The 19,368-nt window shown below is 49.8% G+C and overlaps 1 protein-coding gene across 1 annotated transcript; it reads right to left on the reverse strand.

Annotated features, from left to right (window-relative positions):
- Positions 1-919: 919 nt before the first annotated feature.
- ANKRD40CL (ANKRD40 C-terminal like) lies at positions 920-6,021 on the reverse strand. The gene is made up of 3 exons (XM_040639897.1): positions 5,982-6,021; positions 2,153-2,313; positions 920-1,063 (listed from the first exon to the last, which is right to left on the reverse strand). The coding sequence occupies exons 1-3, from the start codon at positions 6,019-6,021 to the stop codon at positions 920-922; spliced, it is 345 nt and encodes a 114-aa protein (XP_040495831.1).
- Between the last annotated feature and the right edge of the window lie 13,347 nt (positions 6,022-19,368).

Below are 19,368 nucleotides of genomic sequence, written 5' to 3' on the forward strand. Positions count from 1 at the left end.
AAATGGCCTCAAAGGTAACTCGAGGCTATTAAGTCTTGCCATTTTATAGGCAAGTTAAAGTGTAAATAGGAAGTGATGGTGTGACATGCTTTTATTTTTTTAAAGATCTTTTTTAGAGAGCACGGGGGGAGGGTCAGGGAGAAGAGAATCTTAAGCAGACTCCACACTAAGCAAGGAGCCTGACGTGGAACTCAATCCCAGGACCCTGGCATCACGACCTGAGCTGAAACCAAGAGTTGGACGTTTAACCGACTGTGCCACCCAGGCGGCCTTATGGTGTGACATGCTTTTAAAAGTGGAGCACTGGGGGGCGGGGCACCTGCTGGCTCAGCCAGTGGATCCTGTGACTTGATCTGGGGGTTTTGAGTTTGAGCCCCACGTTGGGTGTAAAGATTAAAAATAAAGTCTTAAAAAAAATGGGGCACTGGTTGAACCAGTGTACCAAGGGGGTCTTGGCTTTCCCAGTACTCTCTGCTTACCCTGCCCTTTTTGGAGTTGACATGAACAGACCTCGGCTACTTGTCCTGACTGAACCTTAGTATTTACCTATGGCTGATCAGGATTGGGGCACAGCGCCACAAAATAAACTTGCTATGATAAGTATCATCCTGCACAAATTTTTTAAAAAGATTTTATTTACTTGAGAGAGCCCGAGCAGTGGGGAGGAGCAGAGGGAGAGGGACAAGCAGACTCCCTGCTGAGCAGGGAGCCCAACGCGGGGCTCAATCCCGGGACCCTGAGATCATGACCTGAACCACCCAGGCGCCCCGCACAGTATTTTAAAATAGCTCTATTTGTCAAAGCACTTTTTGAAATTTCTCCCTGCCCAGAGAAGTTTGAGACGGAACAGTTTTCCAAAGTATACACATGAAGTGAGCGAACCGGTTACGTGATTCCGGGGTTTCATTTCTGGGCTTTTCTAATAGGTCAGTTTTGCGGCATTGCTGTTGTAGCAGGGCTTCTCTGTCAGGGATGGTGTGTATTCTACCAATTCAGAGCTCCCGTGTTTCATTAGGATGAGTTCTATCTCCTGGAAGTCCCGTAGTCTTCGAATGTCTTTGTCCTTAATATGTAAAAGAAGTTATACAGTGGTTTAATGGTAGCATGTGAAATTATTAAGATTAAAAAGTCCCAATGGCCAGCATCTTGGGTTCTTGCCTAAACTCAGGGTATTTTTTTTTTTTAAGATTTTATTTATTTATTTGACAGAGACAGCCAGCGAGAGAGGGAACACAAGCAGGGGGAGTGGGAGAGGAAGAAGCAGGCTCCCAATGGAGGAGCCTGATGCGGGGCTGGATCCCGGAACACCGGGATCACGTCCTGAGCCGAAGGCAGACACTTAACCACTGCGCTACCCAGGTGCCCCGAGAAGTTTGTTTCTTTCATTCATTCATTTTTTTGGCGGGGGGGGGGTCTCTGTTCCAGGTTCCTAAGGGGACTGACTATAGTCCCAAACTGATGCAGTGTAAGAAAAGGACTTTTTTTTTTTAAGTAATAATTATAGCTCTCATTTATTAAGAAGTTAGCATGCACCAGTAATTGTATACACATTGTTTCAAATCCAGGAAAGGGCATTTAAAAAAAAAATCTAGAAAATACGATCACCCTGCCATTCCTTTACAAAGACTGTACTACTAGCCATGACACCAAGGAGAATTGTTAAAGGCATTTTGAAAGCTTTTAAAGAAATAATGCCCAAAGAAATGAGATTTTTCTTCTGAAATTAGAGAACTGTATTTTGAATCTGGAAAATCTATAAAAATGCAACACAGTTTTACCAGATTACAGAGGCTGAACTGTTGTGGGCAAATAAAGGTGGGGTAATCTGTTCCTTGCCGGAGACCAGCCCGCTTTGCAGCCAGGTTTGCAGAGATGGAAGGGGCCAAATGCATTGAACTGAGTCTTCCACTTAGGCATCAGTTGTAATTCAGACCATTTTAAAGGGTTTATGAATTTAGGTGTGCAAATCGGTAAAAGCACCAGATTGAAAATTACTTAGCTACCATAGCTGCCCTGCAGCCCACATTTCCCAGGGTCTTAAATTTGTTTTCGCATTAGAAATGCAAAAGCTAAGTGATGAGCTTCACAGAACATTAATTTCGCCCACTTAGAACCCCGAAAACGTCTGCATTTAGATACTTGCAAGCCCTACCTTTCTGAGCAGTGTGTTTGGTAGCTTTCTGATTGTCTTCACTTGCTCCGGTTCAATCCCCAGTTCCGAGCAACTGACTTCTAGTAGATTCTGGTAACTGAGCTCTCCTCTGTTCAGTTCAACTTCAATGAAGTCATTTTCTCTGGGACTCTGGATTCTGACTTTAAGCACCAGCTCGAAATCCCCTGCAAATTCATTCGTAAAAGAAAGAAAACACCCGATGTAAAGCCTTTCAGTTGACAACATCATCCATTCTTACAGCACAGCGTGTCCCAAGAACTGCATAAGAGGTGGTCACGGAGCTTTTATTGGTGTCTAGGAACTTCAGATTATCTGAGGCTTTTCTTGGGGTGCTGGGCAAGCTCTGGGGTGTATGCCCCATTATACTCACCAAAGAGCTTGCAGTTTGAAGCCGGACGGGGATTGAAAAAATTAATAAGATTTAAATGTATCACCCTCGAGCCGTACATGGTAGGTGTTTAAACTTGTTTATTTGAAAAGCTTCAAGGAACTGTTGAGCCCTGGGGCCCTGTATCCTTGAGAAGCTGTGGTGTAGACGTGCAGACGATTCCCTGTGATTCCTACTGCACCCCTCCCCAGGACTTCAAGGTGACAGGCCCTGAGAAGCAGGAGAATTGTACCATCTTTTGTGGGGGGACAGAGGTGTCGAGGGAGTCTTCACACTCGCTGGCCTAAGGAGTGTTGACTGAAGGTAGAAGAACCCGAAGGGCGTGTTTGGCTTTGCCACGGGGCCCCGGGGCTGCGTCCTCACCTGCACGGGTGTCCTCAGGTTGGGCACCCCCTGGGTCCGTTGGCGGCTGTGGATTGGGGCCTCGTTTATGTTCATCTGGGAGGGAATTAGAACAAGAAAGCGTTGGGGCGCCTGGGTGGCTCAGTCAGTTAGGCAGCTCCTTCAGCTCAGGTCATGAGCCCAAGGTCCTGGGATCCAGTCCCATGCCAGGCTCCCTGCTCAGCGGGGAGTCTGCTTCTCCTCTGCCTCTGCCCCTTCCCACCACTCGTGCTCTCTCTCTCCCTCATAAATAAAATCTTAAAAAGAAAGCGTTGAGAAACGGCAGCACCTCAGCATTTGGCTCTCAAACAGGGACAACGGTGCCCCCTCCCCACTTCCTGCTCCCCAGTTCCGCCTCCTCCTCGAGGGATCCTCGAGGGAAAAGCCAAGTCACGAAAAGGGCAGTAATTATGTTCCGACTTGAAGAGTCATTTTCCTTCATCATGGCCCAAATCGTGAAAAGGAGCTGAGACGCTATTTTTAAGTGGTATGTAATCTGGGGAAGAAATATTTATAATCTGTGTACTTAACTCAAGTTTCTACTTAAATATTTTGGGCACTGAGTGCTTCGTGTCCCCAATTCTCGAGCAGAGTTCCTTTATAAGGCATTTTCTCAATCAGAAGGAAGGCAGAGGACAGTGAGCATTAGAGTGCTTTCCAAGGGCCAGGCCTCAGGATCCGCCCTGCTCCCTGAGAGACTGTGCTAAGCCCTGGGGTCAGGATTCAAGCCACCACCCCAAAACCTAGAGCGGTCTCTGTCCTAGAGCTGGCAAACTAGAGGAGAGAGAGATCCTGACCCAGTGACCTCAAGTAAATGTGAAGTTACAGGTGTGGGGCTGGCGAGGGCCAGAGACACAACAGCATGAAAGCATGGGAAGGGGTCAAGGAAGGGCGCCCTCAGGGCTGGGCGTTGAGCTGACATGGAAGGATGAGTAGGCTTAACCAGATCTAGAGCGAAAAAGAGGAAGATGAGCGCCCCAGGGCTAGAAACAGCAAAAGGAACCGTGTGTGGATGGAGTGGAGCTTTTGAGGAAAGAAGGCATCTAACATGGCTGCTGGGCAGAGAGCGTGGCAAGACGGCGTGAGGTGGGCCTGGCAGCCGCCGGACTGTGCGCTTCCAGGCCGACCAGTTCGGTGGCCGCTCGTCGTGTGAAGCGAGATACACTCATTTCATAAAAATACATAAAGTACAATTTCAAAGACAGGAAAAAAATGTAACATATTTACTTTTTAATATCTGTTTTATGTTGAAATGATAATTTTGATATATTGAGTGAAGTAAATACATTAAAATTATTTTCACCTGTCTTTTTAAAAATGTGGCTAACAAGGAAATTTTTAAATATGTGGTTTACATCGTTTTTATTGGAAAGCGCTGGCCCAGGTGAAAGGTTTGGTTTTTATCTAGAACAACACCAAGCCATTAGTTCTCAGCCCAAGGTGTCATAATCAGATTTGCATTTGGGAAAGAAAAAAAAAACCAAACCTCACTGTCCTCAAAAAAAAAAAAAATCCTGTGGGGTGTTGACATTCCCATTTTCAGATAAGAAAATGGAGGCTGAAAGGTGAAGTAGCTTGCTTGAGCTTGCCCCGTGAGTACATGGCAGGACCGGGATGTGACCAGGGCTAGCGACATCAGCGGAGCCCAGAGCAAAAGGAAGGTGTGCAAAACGGCTTCCCCAAAGCCGCACCCCTAACCCACGGCAGATGGGTGACCCCCCGGGAATCAACCTCCCACCTGCACCCATCTGTACCTGGATGGGGGTGGGGGAGAGCTCCCTGCCTCCTCACTGCCTGTCGCCCTAGGAACATGCCCCCCTTGTCCGCCTCAACTCCAGCTCTTGCTTGAGTCCCTGCCAGGGGCCGAAGGAGACAGCAGAACTCTGGTGGGGAAGGGGCGGTGGGCTGGGAGTGGGGCTGCGCACACACGTGGGTCAAGGCTCCCAGCTCCCAACGCCCCAGCACGTGCCCCACTGTCCCGGCTGACTTCACTCACAAAACAGACTCCAAGATAAAATTATTTAAAATGGGGCACCTGGGTGGCTCAGTCAGTTAAGCGTCTGCCCTGGGCTCAGATCATGATCCCAGGGTCCTGGGATTGAGCCCGGCATTGGGCTCCCTGCTCAGCAGGGAGTCAGCTCCTCCCTCTCCTTCTACCTCTCCCCCTGCTCGAACGCACGCGTGCTTTCTCAAATAAATAAAATCTTTAAAAAAAATTGTTTAAAATGTCAAGCCAGCGACCACAGCGCATTTAATCCCAAGTGTGGGACCTTTTCTGAATGTGGGACTCTGCACAGCTGCTGCGATCACAGGCCCAAGAAGCCAGCCTTGCTTCTGGCTCAAAAACTACTCTCTCCGCACTGCCCAGTCCCTCCCCGCACTGCCCAGTCCCTCCCCAACCCCTCGCAAGGCAGCGGGATCTGCAGGCTCCTCCTTGCCCTGCGCTGTGGGCCACGGAGCAAGCCCCTCTCCCGGGAAGCCCTGCAGAGTCTCGGGTACCCAACCTGAGATGATGCCTTCCCCACCCCTCCCCCACTCACCCCACGCAGACAGCGCAAGGAACCTCCCCCAGCCCCGCCTGCCACAGGTAATAGCGTTTTCTTCTCTGATGAACCTGTCAGATGAAGATGCCCCGCGTGTGCTCCGGGTCTGGCAGAAGTCAGAAAGCACGCCCTCTGAAGCCAGGCAGACTTGGGTTTGAAGTTTCCCTCGGCCACAGTAGCAGTGACTCGTTAGACAAGTTACTTAACCTCTCTGATCTGGAGAATGGGGTTAATAATCTCTACCTCGCAAGGTCGTAAGAAGCAAAGAAGTGCGCGCCGGTAATCGGTAATCGCGGGCGGCTACTGTTCATCCTCACGGCTGCGGATACTTGCTTCCCCTAAAGGACGCTCGGTCTGCTCGCTCTGCTCCCGACTCCACCTGCGGCAGAGCTGCGAAGGGCCACTGCCCTACCGGCTGCAGCATCCTCCCCTGCACCTTCCTTAGCCCCTCCCAAATGCTTGAGGACCACGTGGGAAACAGGGCTTCCAGACTCACCTGCCGGCTTCTCCCTCCTGTCCTGTTGGGGTTCGGCCATGGGTCAGCTCTGTTGTCCGTCAGGTCAGTAGCCCCTCTCGCATGGAGGCACAAGCTCCCAGCTACACAGGAACCCCTCCTAAAGCTCAGTGCCTCTGTGTGCAGTGAACCAGCGATGGGGTCTGTCACTGGCCCGGTGACATGGGGTGGGGGGGGCTGTTTTATAGATGGACAAAGTAAGACTCCTGGGGGTGCCGCAGGATGTGCAGGGGACGACGCAAAGGAAGTTCAAGGCTCCCTCCTCCCTTCTCAGGCTGTGTCCAGCAGGTGACACCAGTGGGAAACGTGCCCCCAGGGGGCTCAGCCCCTGGGACCCAGCTGGACCCAGGCTGGGTTCGCCCTCCTTGGAAAAGGTTAGCAGCTCCTGCGTCAAGGATAGGAGGAGCCAAACACTTAGTTTCTTGGATCGAACAGGCTCTCCGTCCTCCCCAGTTCTCTCTCCCTTTTCTCCCAACCCTTTCCTCAGCAGCTGTGAGGGCCAAAAAAGCAGGAAGACCCCAGCCCATACCTGGGAGACTCTGCCTTGGCCATGATCCCAGATCCCTTGATTTCCAACATAAAAATGGAGATGGCTGGGGCTTGGAACGGGAGGTTTGAGGAAGAGTGCGTGGGGCTGGGCCAAGCCCCGGAAAGGGCTGCTGCTGCTGCCTCCAGGGGGTGCAGAGGGATAGGAACCCCCGGATAGGTCCGGGGATGGGTCTCACATTTCATTTACCCCTCCAGGGACAGAAGACAGGACAAACGGACAGGGCCTCAGAAAGCTGGAAAGGGCCAACGAGGTCACAGCTCACAGGTTCTCAAACTTAACTGTGCATTGGAATCACCCAGGGAAGCCCTAAAACCTGTGGGTGCCTGGGTCCCACAGAGTTGGTCTGGGGTGCCGTCTGCGCCCTGGAGGTGTTAAGAGGGTCCCCAGTGGAACTGAATGCGTGGCCCGAGTTGAGAACCACTGATTTGATCAAACTGCTTAAGGGGCAGATGAGGGAACGGAACGGAGACCCAAGGAAGGGAAATGCTCACCGATGGGCTCCTGGGCTGCCGGCCGCAGGCCTGGGGCTGGCTCAGGGTGGCCTGGTCACCAGCCTGACGCTGTCTCCCCGGCGTGCAGCGGTGCCCTTTCTGCCAGGAGTGGAGGAAGGTGGGGTCCAGCAGCGGAGAAAGCAGCAGGGACCCGTGTGGCCTCAGCTCCTGAGAATGGGGAGGAAAGCGCACTTTGGCCGGTGGGGCCGCTAGGGTGTGGGCAGCCATAAAAAGAGCCAACTGGCACCTTGCACCTGGATGGGTGGGGCCTAGGGGTGCACAGGGGCCAGAGGTGAAAAGGCTCGGACAGAGGGCTCTGTCCATTTCCACTCACTCGCTGCTCCGCCCATTCATTCACTCGCTCCCCATTCAGGGATTCATTCATTCATGGAGTCCCCTCACTTTTTCTTCTCATTTTGGGGTCTCTCTCTCTCTTTTGTCTTTTAATTTATTTTAGTTAATTTATTTTTAAAGGTTTTTTTTAAAAGATTTATTTGCGAGAGACAGAACACAAGTGGTGGGGGGAAAGGGAGAAAGGGAGAAGCAGACTCCTCACTGAGCAGGGAGCCCAATACGGGGCTCGATCGCAGAACCCTGGGATCATGACCCGAGCCAAAGGCAGATGCTTAACCAACTGAGCCACCCAGCTGTCCCTATTTTTAAAAATTTTTTTATGTTATCTCTGCATCCAACGTAGGGCTCCAATCAATCGACAGCCCCGAGGCTGAGAGTCGCACGCTCTGTTGACTGAGCCAGCCAGACGCCCTCCCCCCTTTTATTTTTTAACTTTTTTCAAGCAAAGTATTACATGCTCTAGTTTAAACAGTTTAATGGTGCTCAAAATCAGGGCCCACTAGCTAGGAAGAAGGCAACATGCTTGGTGGGGAGACAACCACACAGGCCTGGGGGGTGGGCTTTTTCATCCATTAGGCTGGCACCTAGTGGGTTCTTTTATTTATGTCTTAGCTTCTTTGTGTGGGAGGGTAGCTTTTTAATTTTAGTTGCTTTCCAACTGACCTGAAAGTTGCAGGAAAGAGTTTATACCCTTTAGCAATGGTTCACATTTTGCCACCTTTGCTCTAATATTCTTTCTAAATATGTATAGACATATATATGTATATATAATACACACATATACACATGCACATTTCCCCCCCCTCAACCATTTGAGAGTAAGTTGTAGACATCATGTTCCTTTATCCCTAAAGACCTCAGGCTGTATTTCCTAATATCAAGGATATTCTCTTCCATATCAAGATGCAAGGATCTGGACATGGTGCCTGGGTGGCTCAGCCGGTTAAGCGTCTGCCTTCGGCTCAGGTCACGATCTTGGGGTCCTGGGACCGAGTCCTGCATCGGGCTCCCTGCTCAGCAGCGAGCCTGCTTCTCCCGCTCCCTCTGCCCCTCCCCCCACTTGTGCACGCTCTCTCTCTCTTAAATAAATAAAATCTTAAAAAAGAAAGCTGTAAGGATCCAAATCGAGAAACCTAACACGGACATAATTCCATTACCTAAACTGCAGTCCATACTCAAATGTTATCAATGAACCCACAATACCCCTGTTAGTGTTTTTTTTTTGGTTTTGTTTTGTTTGTCCTGGTCCAGGATTTAATTCAGGATCCTGCACTGCATTTAATTTTTTTTTAAAGATTTTATTTATTTATTTGTCAGAGAGTGCGCACAAGCACGGAGAGCTGCAGGCCGAGGGAGAAGCAGACTCCCCCTGGAGCGGGGAGCCTGACATGGGGCTCGATCCCAGGACACTGGGATCATGACCTCAGCCGAAGGCAGGAGCTCAACCCCCTGACCTCCCAGGTGTCCCTCGTGCACTGCATTTAATATTCACGTCTCATACATTTCTTTAATACAGAATAGTTCTTCAGGCTTTGTTTTCATTGACATTTTTGAAGAGTCCAAGCCAGTAATTTTGTCATTTGTCCCGCAGCTTGTTTTGTGTGATGTTTCCTCACAATTGGATTCAAATTAAGCCCTTTGGCAGGAATGGCGCCGCAGAGCTGGCCCGTCTTTCTTACTGCATCGCACGGAGGGGGCGGGCGCGTGGTGGTTTGTCCCATCTGAGGGGATGGTGACTTCAACTACTTGGGAGAGGAGGTGTCTGCCAGCTTTTCCCATGGCAGGGTTTGTTTTTTTCCCTTTGCAATTCATATGTATTTTATGGGGAGATACTGTGAAACCGGATTTTTCAAATCTTCACCCCTTAGTGATTAGAATTCATTGAAGATTTTGGCTTGAATCAGTGGGAACTTGTAATGATTGCACAATGGTGAGTCTCTAATTCCATTATTCTTTTTTTTTTAAGATTTTATTTATTTATTTTATTTGGCAGAGAGAGAAAGAGCGAGCACCCTTGTGCCTGCACGAGTGAGGGAGGGGCAGAGGGAGAGGGAGAGCGAGAATCTTCAAGCAGACTCCTGGCTGAGTGTGGAGCCCGACACGGGGCTCGATCCCAAGACCCTGAGATCACGACCTGAGCTGAAATCAAGAGCTGGGACATTTAATCAACTGAGCCACCCAGGGGCCCCTAATTCGATGATTCTTTCTACATAAATATTTGGTATTCTTATTGTAAGGAAGAGCTTTCCTCTCATTCATTCATCTGTCATCAGCATGGACTCAGGGATTCTTGTTTTATTCACTGGGTTATAATCCATTACTATCATTTTTTAAAAATTTTTAAATTTTTTATGGATTGGTTTTAAAAGATTTTATCTATTTATTTTTATTTATGTTTTAGAGGGAGAGCAGTGGAAGAGGGAGAGAGAGAACCTTAAGTGTTGGTTAAGATTCTCCGTGCTTGATCTCATGACCCTGATATCGTGATCTGAGTTGAAACCAAGAGTTGGACGCTTAACCAACTGAGCCACCCAGGCGCCCCAAAAGGTTTTATTTTTTATAAGCTCTACATTCAATGTGGAGCTTGAACTTGCAACCCTGAGATCAAGAATTGCACACTCCACTGACCGAGCGGGTCAGGCGCCCCTCTCATTATTTATTTTGATGTTCGAATGATCCCAACTTTATACAGTATGTGCTTCCAGCTGTTTCCCACATCCTGTGATGTATCTCCATTATTTTATGGGCACTTTCTTAATTTTTGGCACATCCAGATGTTCTGGGCTCAACTTGTTAATTTCCCCACCCCAGCCCTGGAATCCACCACTTCTCTGAGGAGTCAGGTTCCTTCTAGTTGGGGGAAGAGCTGTACTCGTTCCTACAGGGAGGCCAAAAAGAATGCCTCAGGGCCCTTTGAGTGGACAGAACTGGAACCACACGTACACACATATGCATAGACATCTGTCTCTATATCGAAGACCACAAGTTCATGACTGAGATTTCCAACGACAGCCCCCAACCACAGGGCTCTCCCCGCTTTCTTCAGTTCCGTATTACAACTCTCTTCCTCAACAGCGGGAAACCTGGCTCCTGACCCCTTACATATATTTACTTCTCTGCTGATCCCACGGCACACAGAAAGTGGTCCCAGGGCCACTCATCTGAAACACAGTTAGGTTCATTGTCTGCGTGTGCGTTTTAGAATTCTTCCCAATCCTCGTTGATACTTTTTTGAGTATGTAAAATGTGAATGTGGTTCTGGGCGCCTGGGTGGCTCGATCGGTTAAGCGTCCGACTCTTGGTTTTGGCTCAGGTCGTGATCTCAGGGTCATGAGATCAAGCCCCACGTTGGGTTCCGTGCTTGGTGGGGAGTCTGCTTGAGATTCCCTCTCTCCCTCTGCCCGTACTCCCTGCTCTCCCTCTCTCTTTAAAATAAAATAAATAAATAAAATCTTGAAAAAACCTGGACATGGTTCTAAGAGTTAAAATTATGCAGAAATTTGTATTCATAGAGATGTCATCCAACATTTCCACCCCTTCCATTTTGCGCTCCTTTATTTCCTGGAGGAAACTAATCTTCTTAGTTTCTGAGCTATCCTTTCTAGGTTTCTTTTTGGAGAATTCACCAGATGGATGTCTATTTCCTTACTATTTATTTTTCTTACAGAAAAAGGTAGGACATACATTCTTCTCTACTTTGCTTTTTATTCACTAAACAATCCATCTGGAAATTATTTTATTGATCTCTTTATTTTTAAAGATTTTAATCTTAAGTAATCTCTACACCCAACATGGGGCTTGAACTCACGACCCCAAGATCAAGAGTCACGTGCTCTTCCAACTGAGCCGGCCCGGCGCCCCAGGAAATCATATCAGTTCATAGAGCCCCCCCGTCCCCGGGTGAGTATTCTGTAGTCTAGTCAACAAACTGCCTACATCCAGGTATTCAGCGTACTTCCAATATTTTGTGATCACCACCAATGCCGTAATTAGTAATCTGCCTATGTATGTTTTATTGGTGAAGGTATATATTCTCGATAAATTCCTAAGAGGTAGGATCGGTGGATCAAAACTAAATGCATATGTAGTTTTGCTAGACACAACCACATTTTCCTCTATTAATACTTAACCCTTTCGCATTCCCATCAGCCACCTGTACCAGTGCTTGGCTTCCCCATGGTCTCCCAAACAGAGTGCTGTCAAGATTTGTTATTTCTGCCAGACAGTAAGAGATGGAATGTTGGAATGTAGGTTTTATGGTTATTGAGGTGAGGCCAAGAGCTCAGGAGACCACTAACACCGGAAGGACAGTGCTACTGAGAATTCCCAAGAGGAAAGGGAGGGCCGCACGGGGCCAGCCAGGGGAGCACCAGGGTCAGGAGGCAGGCGCAGCAAGGGGGACATGTAGACCAGAGCCTTTATCGCATGGCAAGCATGGCTAGGCAGGTTTAGGTCCAGCTAGTTTGAATGCACATTTCACTGGGCTCCGGGGTGTAGGGGGAGCGGCCTAATTGTCTGCTCCCCAGACCCAGATTGATTAGGGCAGCTGGAGAGTGGCCCCGAGGGTGGGAGCTTGATACCCTGCAGCCTCCTCATTCTTCTGTTGTCTGGGCTTTATCATTTACTAGGTCTTTCTCATGGTGGGGAGAGTCTCCCCCGGTCTCTTGCACACAGTGAGTACGGCATAGGCGTTGGCTGTCTCTGTCTGGACTATTTTAAGGATGTTTGTAGAGTGAACAATCTTGGAAGGCAGAGATAGTGTCTCTCTCTCCAGAGCAAAGGGCGGCTTTCTTTACTGCCCAGTATAATAAAGATAATGACTCCTTTGGGGGCAAAGGTCAGGCGGGTCTACTGACCATTGTAAAAGATGCTGGTTCCCTGAGGTTGGGGATCCCCCTTTGTAAGCTGCTTTATTTTTTAAATTATTATTATTATTTTAAGTATTCGTGTATATTACTTTGAAAAAAAAGAAGGAAGACTTTTAATGGCTGAGGAAGGTATCAAGGTGGGCGGTCCAGATGGCAGCCTCATGGAGCGTCCCCTCCCCACACCTGTGTGCTGCGGAGAAGACAGTGGGGGGCTCCTGGGACCCCCAGAAGACCCAGGGGTGTTGTGCCACCACTGGACCTGAACAGACCTGAGGCTTCAAGGGAGCGGGAGGCTAAAACCACACGCATGCCCTGTGCTTACCCTTCAGGGCCCAGGCAGGTGCACCCGGGCTGCTCACTCCTGGACGCACCCACTCCTGGGAGGTAAGACTGTGGCCCCACTCCGTAGTACTTGGCCCTTAGTAGGCCCTCATAAGGATCTGTCAAATCAACGAGGAAAAATCCATGCTGGCTTCTAGGATTGGAGACCCAGCTAAAAATTCATTTGGGCTCTCTAAAAAGGGTGTGGGCGCTGGGAAGGGAGGGCTGAGAAGGGGGTGGGTGAAGGAGTCATTATTACTTGTGAGTGCGGGCCCTCGGTGATTAACTTCTCCCTGAGCCTCAGTTTCTTCATTTATGCAATGGGCGTTACTCGTGATTCCATCTGTTCTACTTGTAGGGACAATTCAAGGGTAGAATATGCAAAAATACCTTCCATATCTGTTGTTGTCTCTTGTCACCGCTGGATGGGAGTCCTGGTGGCCCTAAGCCAATTCCCACGAAGGCCTGGGGTACACGCTAGGGGGCGGGAGGTGCAGGGGCCTTCATATACCCGAGGACCCTTTACCTGCAGGCCCCGCCTCCCCTCAGCTGTTTTGCGTTGTCTTCTTCTTGGGGAGAAGGGGCACTGTTGTGGCCATATAGGCTTTTCTCTGGTCTTGGAATCAGCAAGAAGGCTCCCTGGAGAAAGATGCTGACTTTGTACGGGACAGACCTTTGGGAGATTTAACTATCTTGTGGTGCTCCAGCCCCAGGGGCGGGTGGAGAGCCGCGTCCCCGGGGTGGTTGCAGGACAGGGGATTTGAATTTAGGAAGCGGGGAACAAGGGCCAGTCCAAGAGCTTAGCTCGGCAGGGCGGCAGGATGGGCTATGACAGAGCCGTCACAGGACAATGTTCAGCGGGTCAGAAGACAACTCCAGGCCTCTGTGGGCTTCTCCCCTGGTGTAGCCGCTGTTGCATTTCTCTTGGGTCCTGGGTGTCTTCCTCACCCCAGGAAGTTCGGATAAGCAGCCGGAAAACCTAGGGGTGAGCGTCCCGGCACCTGCCCAGCCCACCTGCTGGACTGAACTGTGGGACTCGCCCTTCTCGACTCCTGCCCTCCCCTCTGCATCTGTGCGTGTCCTGGTTGCTGCAGTATTTGTTGTTTTTTATCGACAAAGTTATATAACGCTCCTGGTTTAAAAAAAAAAAAAAAGTCAAAACCTCAAAAGCCTGGAAAGTGCAAAATTCAGTCCTCCCGGGCACCTCCCAGAAACCTTGGGGTCCCACGAAGACATTTCCTCTGCCTTATTCCCTGATGCGTGCCCAGGCCATAGGACAGACTGGTGCCTGGGACCCCCGCCCCAACCCGGTGCCCAATGTTTGTGGAATGAATGAAAGAATTATGCATGAATCAGCAGTTTGGGATGAGTTTTCTCATGTCTTTTTCTATGTGCATAGCTGCATAAACATACTTAGAAAATATATGGCATCATGGTGTTAGTGTGGTTCTGAACTTTGAAAAACACTGACACAATTCAGGGTGTTTCTCCCTGTTCCTTTACACCAGGCTTTCTCAGCTTCCGCACCATGGATACTCAGGGTCGGATCAGCCCTTGTTGGGGGCAGTCCTGTGCCAGCAGGATGAGAAGCACCCCGGGTTTCCACCCACCAGACCCCGGTATCACACCCCCCACCATAGGGTAATACTAATAAAGGTTTCCCGGTGTCATCAGATGTCCCCTGGGGGGCAAAATTGCCTCCGCCGGAGAACAACAGATGCATACACCTACTTCCACCCTTGGCTGTGTCTCAGAGTGTTCCAGAACGTGGCTGTGGAATTTTTTAGCGGATTTGTCAACCAGGCGGAGCTGCTTCCAGTCCCTTGCACGAGGCCCACCCGAACGCTTGTGTGTTTCTGCAGGACACTTTTCCGAAGTGGGATTGCCGAACGGAAGCCAGGGCACGCTTGCGCGAAACTGTTCCCTTTGTGGGCACCGGCCCTTCGGGTTCTGTTCTCTTGTAGAATCGTGTGGACCGTTCCTTCCAGGAAAATGTGGAATAATAGCAGTCAGCACGAGGAGCCCCCTTTTGGCTCTGACGTTAGCAGTGTCCTTGGAAAAAAATCTGTTACAGTACAGGTATGTATGCGTACGTTTTATATATAAATGCATTTTTCAAGTGCTCTGCCACGGGGTCTCAGTGTTCTCTCTGAACATAAGGTTGTTTTTGAGAAAGCATTAATGTTCCTTTTTTTTTTTTTTTAAGATTTTATTTATTTATTTGACAGAGATAGAGACAGCCAGCGAGAGAGGGAACACAAGCAGGGGGAGTGGGAGAGGAAGAAGCAGGCTCCCAGCAGAGGGAGGGGATCAGGCCTGGGATCAGGCCCTGAGCCGAAGGCAGACGCTTAACGACTGAGCCACCCAGGCGTCCCCCACATATAACTTCTGAGAAGCATGATTCCTTTCCTTGTTTTCAAATATCTGATCTGTTAAGGGCTGAGAGGTATTTCCATTTGTCAATTTTTCTATGCATTTTCTTTTTTTTAAATATATTTTTAAAAGATTTTATTTATTTCCAGAGAGAGAGTAAGCAAGAGAGAGAGCACAAGCAGGGAGAGCAGCAGAGGGAGAGGGAGAAGCAGACTCCCCAGTGAGCAGGGAGCCAGATGTGGGGCTCGATCCCAGGGCCTGATCATGACCTGAGCCTAAGGCAGACGCTTAAACGACTGAGCCCCCCCAGGCTCCCCTCCATGCATTTTCTACAGTTTTTCTTTGTATATGTTTTTTACTAACAGCTTTATTAAAATATAATTCACATACCGTAAAATTTACCCACTTAGAAATGTACGATTCAGGGTTTTCAGTATACTCCCAAGGTTGGGCAACCATCACCACAGTCTTATTTCAGAACGTTTTCATCCTACAAAAAGACACCCGGGACCCATGAGCAGTCGCTTCTTGCTCTCCCAGCCCCTGGAGACCGCTAATCTGCTTTCTGTCTCTATGGGTGTGCCTATTCTGGACATTCCTTTTAAGTGGAGTCATGCGATATGTGGCCTCTTGTGTCTGGTTTCTTAAATTTAGCGTAAGATTTTCAGAGTTCATCCAGATTAGAGAATGTAAGCGCTTCATTGCCTTTTATTGCGGATTAATTTTACAGGGGGTGGAGATGATACATTTTATTCAGCACGTGATGGGCGTTTGGGCTGTCTCGGCTGTTGGGCTGTTGAGGAAGGCCGCTGTGCTCACCACTCTACCACCGGCACCTGTGAGGGCTCAGCTGTGATGAATAATGCTGCTGTCCACGTTCCGTGAAAGTTTTTGCGTGGACATGTGTATTTTATGTTATTTATTTATCTATTTGAGAGTGCGTGCATGTGTGTGCAAAAGGGGCTGGGGGAGGGGCAGAGGGTCTGGGAGAGACAGGACCCTAAGCAGGCCTAACCGACTGAGCCAGTAAGGTGACCCCCCCAAATTTTTTTTTAATTAAAAAAAAAGAACAAAACATGGGTGTCTAGGTGGCTCCGCTGGTCCAGCACCGACTCTTGATTTCGGCTCAGGTCACGATCTCAGGGTCGTGAGATCGAACCCCACCCTGGGCGTAGCGATTCTCTGTCTCCCTGTCCCTCTCTTCCATCTGTGCATTCATGTGCGTGCTCTCTCTCTCTCAGAAAACGAATTTTTCGGGGCGCCTGGGTGGCACAGTCGGTAAGCGTCTGCCTTCGGCTCAGGGCGTGATCCCAGCGTTCTGGGATCGAGCCCCACATCAGGCTCCTCCGCTATGAGCCTGCTTCTTCCTCTCCCACTCCCCCTGCTTGTGTTCCCTCTCTCGCTGGCTGTCTGTCAAATAAATAAATAAAATCTTAAAAAAAAAAAAGAAAACGAATTTTTCTTTTTAAAATCTCATTTGAGTGTATATACAGCAGTGGACTTGCCCGGTCGTAAGATCACTGTATGTTTCACATTTCATGGAACTGCCAGCCTGTTCTCCAAGTGGCCACTCCATCTTACAAGGCTACTGTCAATGTCAAAGGGTTCCTATTTATCCACATTCTCGCTCACTCGTGTTCACACTTATGTTGAGCCATTCTAGTGGGTGTGAAGTGGTCATCCGCTGTGGTTTTGCCTTTCCCTAATGACTATTGACCTTGAACATTGTTTCATGTTCTTGGCCATCGTGTATCTTCTTTGGAGAAATGGCTACCCAAATTCATTGTCCATTTTTAAGTTGAGCTGTCCTTTCATTGTTGAGTCGTAAGAGATGTTTGCACACATTATGAATACAAGCCCCTTATTATCAAGTATACGATTTGCAAATATTTTCTCCCACCCTGTGGTTGGCTTTCACTCTCTTTTTTTTTTTTTCTAAAGATTTTATTTATTCATTCGACAGAGAGATAGAGACAGCCAGCGAGAGAGGGAACACAAGCAGGGGGAGTGGGAGAGGAAGAAGCAGGCTCATAGCGGAGGAGCCCGATGTGGGGCTCGATCCCATAACGCCAGAATCACGCCCTGAGCCGAAGGCAGATGCTTAAAAGGCTGTGCCACCCAGGCGCCCCTGGCTTTCACTCTCTTGATGGACATATGTTTTTATGTTGTTATTTGGTGCCCAGTGTGTCCTCTGGGCTCTTATCCGCCTCCGCATTATAAAGAGATCTGCTTTGTCCCATGTAATTCTTTCTGAGTTGAATTCAACTTTAATCTTCAGGTCATGACCTTGGTTTTCTTTTGGTTCGCATGGGCCTGTGTATCTAAGCATATGGCCAGCGCTCAGTGAAGGTGGCTTTCTTTCCTGCTGTCTGTCCTCAGAGAATGCCCCTCCCCAGACCTGGTCCCCCTGGAGTAGCCACTGTTGTCCTGACCGACACTGGGCCTGTTTCAGCGCCTCCTCTGAGCTTCCCCCCTACTCCTGCTCAGGGCCCTGGGCGCGGTCGGAGCCACCGAACTGCTGTTCTCGTCATGTCCACCAGGGGGCGCCCCGCGCCTGCCTGAGTGCCTTCCAAGAACCTGCGCTCTCCTTTACCTCGTCCCTCCCAGGCCTCCCATCTCCCAGCAACACCTTCGGGTTTAAAGCCCCAGAGCAGTTTTCCCGGTTGCTCGAGGAGCCCACTTCTGCAGCTGCCACGATGAAAACCGTCCGTGGGAGATCAGCCCGGTGCACCCCACTTTCGTGCCATACCTGTGTGCCAACCAACAGTGTTCTCACCTGTAGAATGGGAATAATTTCTCACCTTGCTCAGAAATAACATGGACAGCGCCTAGCATGGTGCCGGGCACACAGTGAGGGCTTAATAAAAGCAAGGCTTTATAGCAAGGCTTCAAAGTTCGACGAATGTCTCCACACTCTTCTTAAATGAGCCACAGGAAGATCTGTCCACCCTTTTTTCTCTTGGGCAATGACTGTGGTGGGGTTGCTCAGGTGGGATACTTTGTGGGGGGAGGGACTTTGCAGTCAGACGTGGGGACATTTTTATTTTCCATAACTGACTTTATTTTTTAAAAAAGATTTTATTTATTTGAGAGAGAGAGAGAACAGCATGAGTAGGGCGAGGGGGCAGAGGGAGAGAATCTCCAGCAGACCCCCTCCCCCAACACTGAGGGCAGATCCCTACGCCAGGGTCCATCCCAGGACCCCAAGATCACGACCTGAGCCAAAACCAAGAGTGGGTGGTTTAATTGACTGCGTCACCCCGGCGTCCCTCCATAACTGACTTTAACTCCCGTCTCAGTTTTTCCTGTTGCATGCTGCAGAAACATTTTCTTGAAGAATTCTGGATTTCCTCAAGTTTCCCTTTCTCCCCAGGGCTCCAACTCGTGCTGTCAGTAGGAGAGGGCTTCTGATCTCGGTCACTCCACTGGCCTTGATCACGATGGGCTTTGGTCCCGTTGGCCCGTGTTAACTGGCGTGTGTCGGGGCTGGTGCCCGCCCCTGTTGGTGCCCACACCTGCCAGCATTCACCAAGAAGGCCTGCGCTCCATCCAGCCTCTTTTGTCATTGTATTCTGCAGACTTCCGGCCTCTTCTGGCCCCAGAACCCTCTCTCAGCCGCTTCGATGGGAAACCGGGGAGGGGGCCAGCTCAGGCCCTCTTTGCCCAGGCAAGCCACGCTTCACTTGTAAATACATGTCGGGCATTCGGAGTGGGTGGCCCCTCCACGCCCTCACCCAGGCAGCGGGCCCTCTCTGCCTGAGTTCTGCGTGCCCCCCACTCCCACCTAGAGAATGGGATGGAATGGGAGTGGGGGGCGGGGAGAACACGCTCTTGCAGGGTTACATTGCTTCTGAGGCAAGGACCTTGGCTTTGAAGCTCAAGGTTCAATACCTAGCTCCTTTCGCTTCTCTCCCCGTCTCCTGGAACAGCCCTGCCCTGGAGACATCCCGGCTACTGTTTGCAGCGGGGCAGGGTGGGATGACGTACCAGCAGACGCCTGACTGATATTTCCAAATAGCAGCCCGCCACACCTCTTCCCCTGCGTTCTGGGCACTCTGAGTGCTGTACAGACTGACTCACGGTCCGTAGCACTCCAGGGAAGTCCTGTGCTCCTAGTAATGTGTAGGGTGGAGTCGACAGGGACGGTGGAGGTTGTCTGAGGGTTGGTGCTCAGCGCCTTTTGGGAGGGTGGACGAGTCAGAGTTCCTGCTTGCAACAACAGAAAACAACTCGAGTTAATGACGGCCTGAAAGGAATTTTCTGGATGGATGATGGGTGGCCCATAGAATCACAGGGTAGGCTGGAGAGCCAGGATGGTCATTTGGGCAGGAACGCAGAAGGCCAGGAGGCAGAAGCACGGGGAAGGACTAACGAGAATGACAGCCAGCCCCTACCCCTTGGTGCCCTGACAC

This window comes from Ursus maritimus, unplaced genomic scaffold (genome assembly GCF_017311325.1).
Source record: "Ursus maritimus isolate PB19 unplaced genomic scaffold, ASM1731132v1 scaffold_24, whole genome shotgun sequence".
In the NCBI taxonomy this organism is placed as follows: Eukaryota; Metazoa; Chordata; class Mammalia; order Carnivora; family Ursidae; genus Ursus; species Ursus maritimus.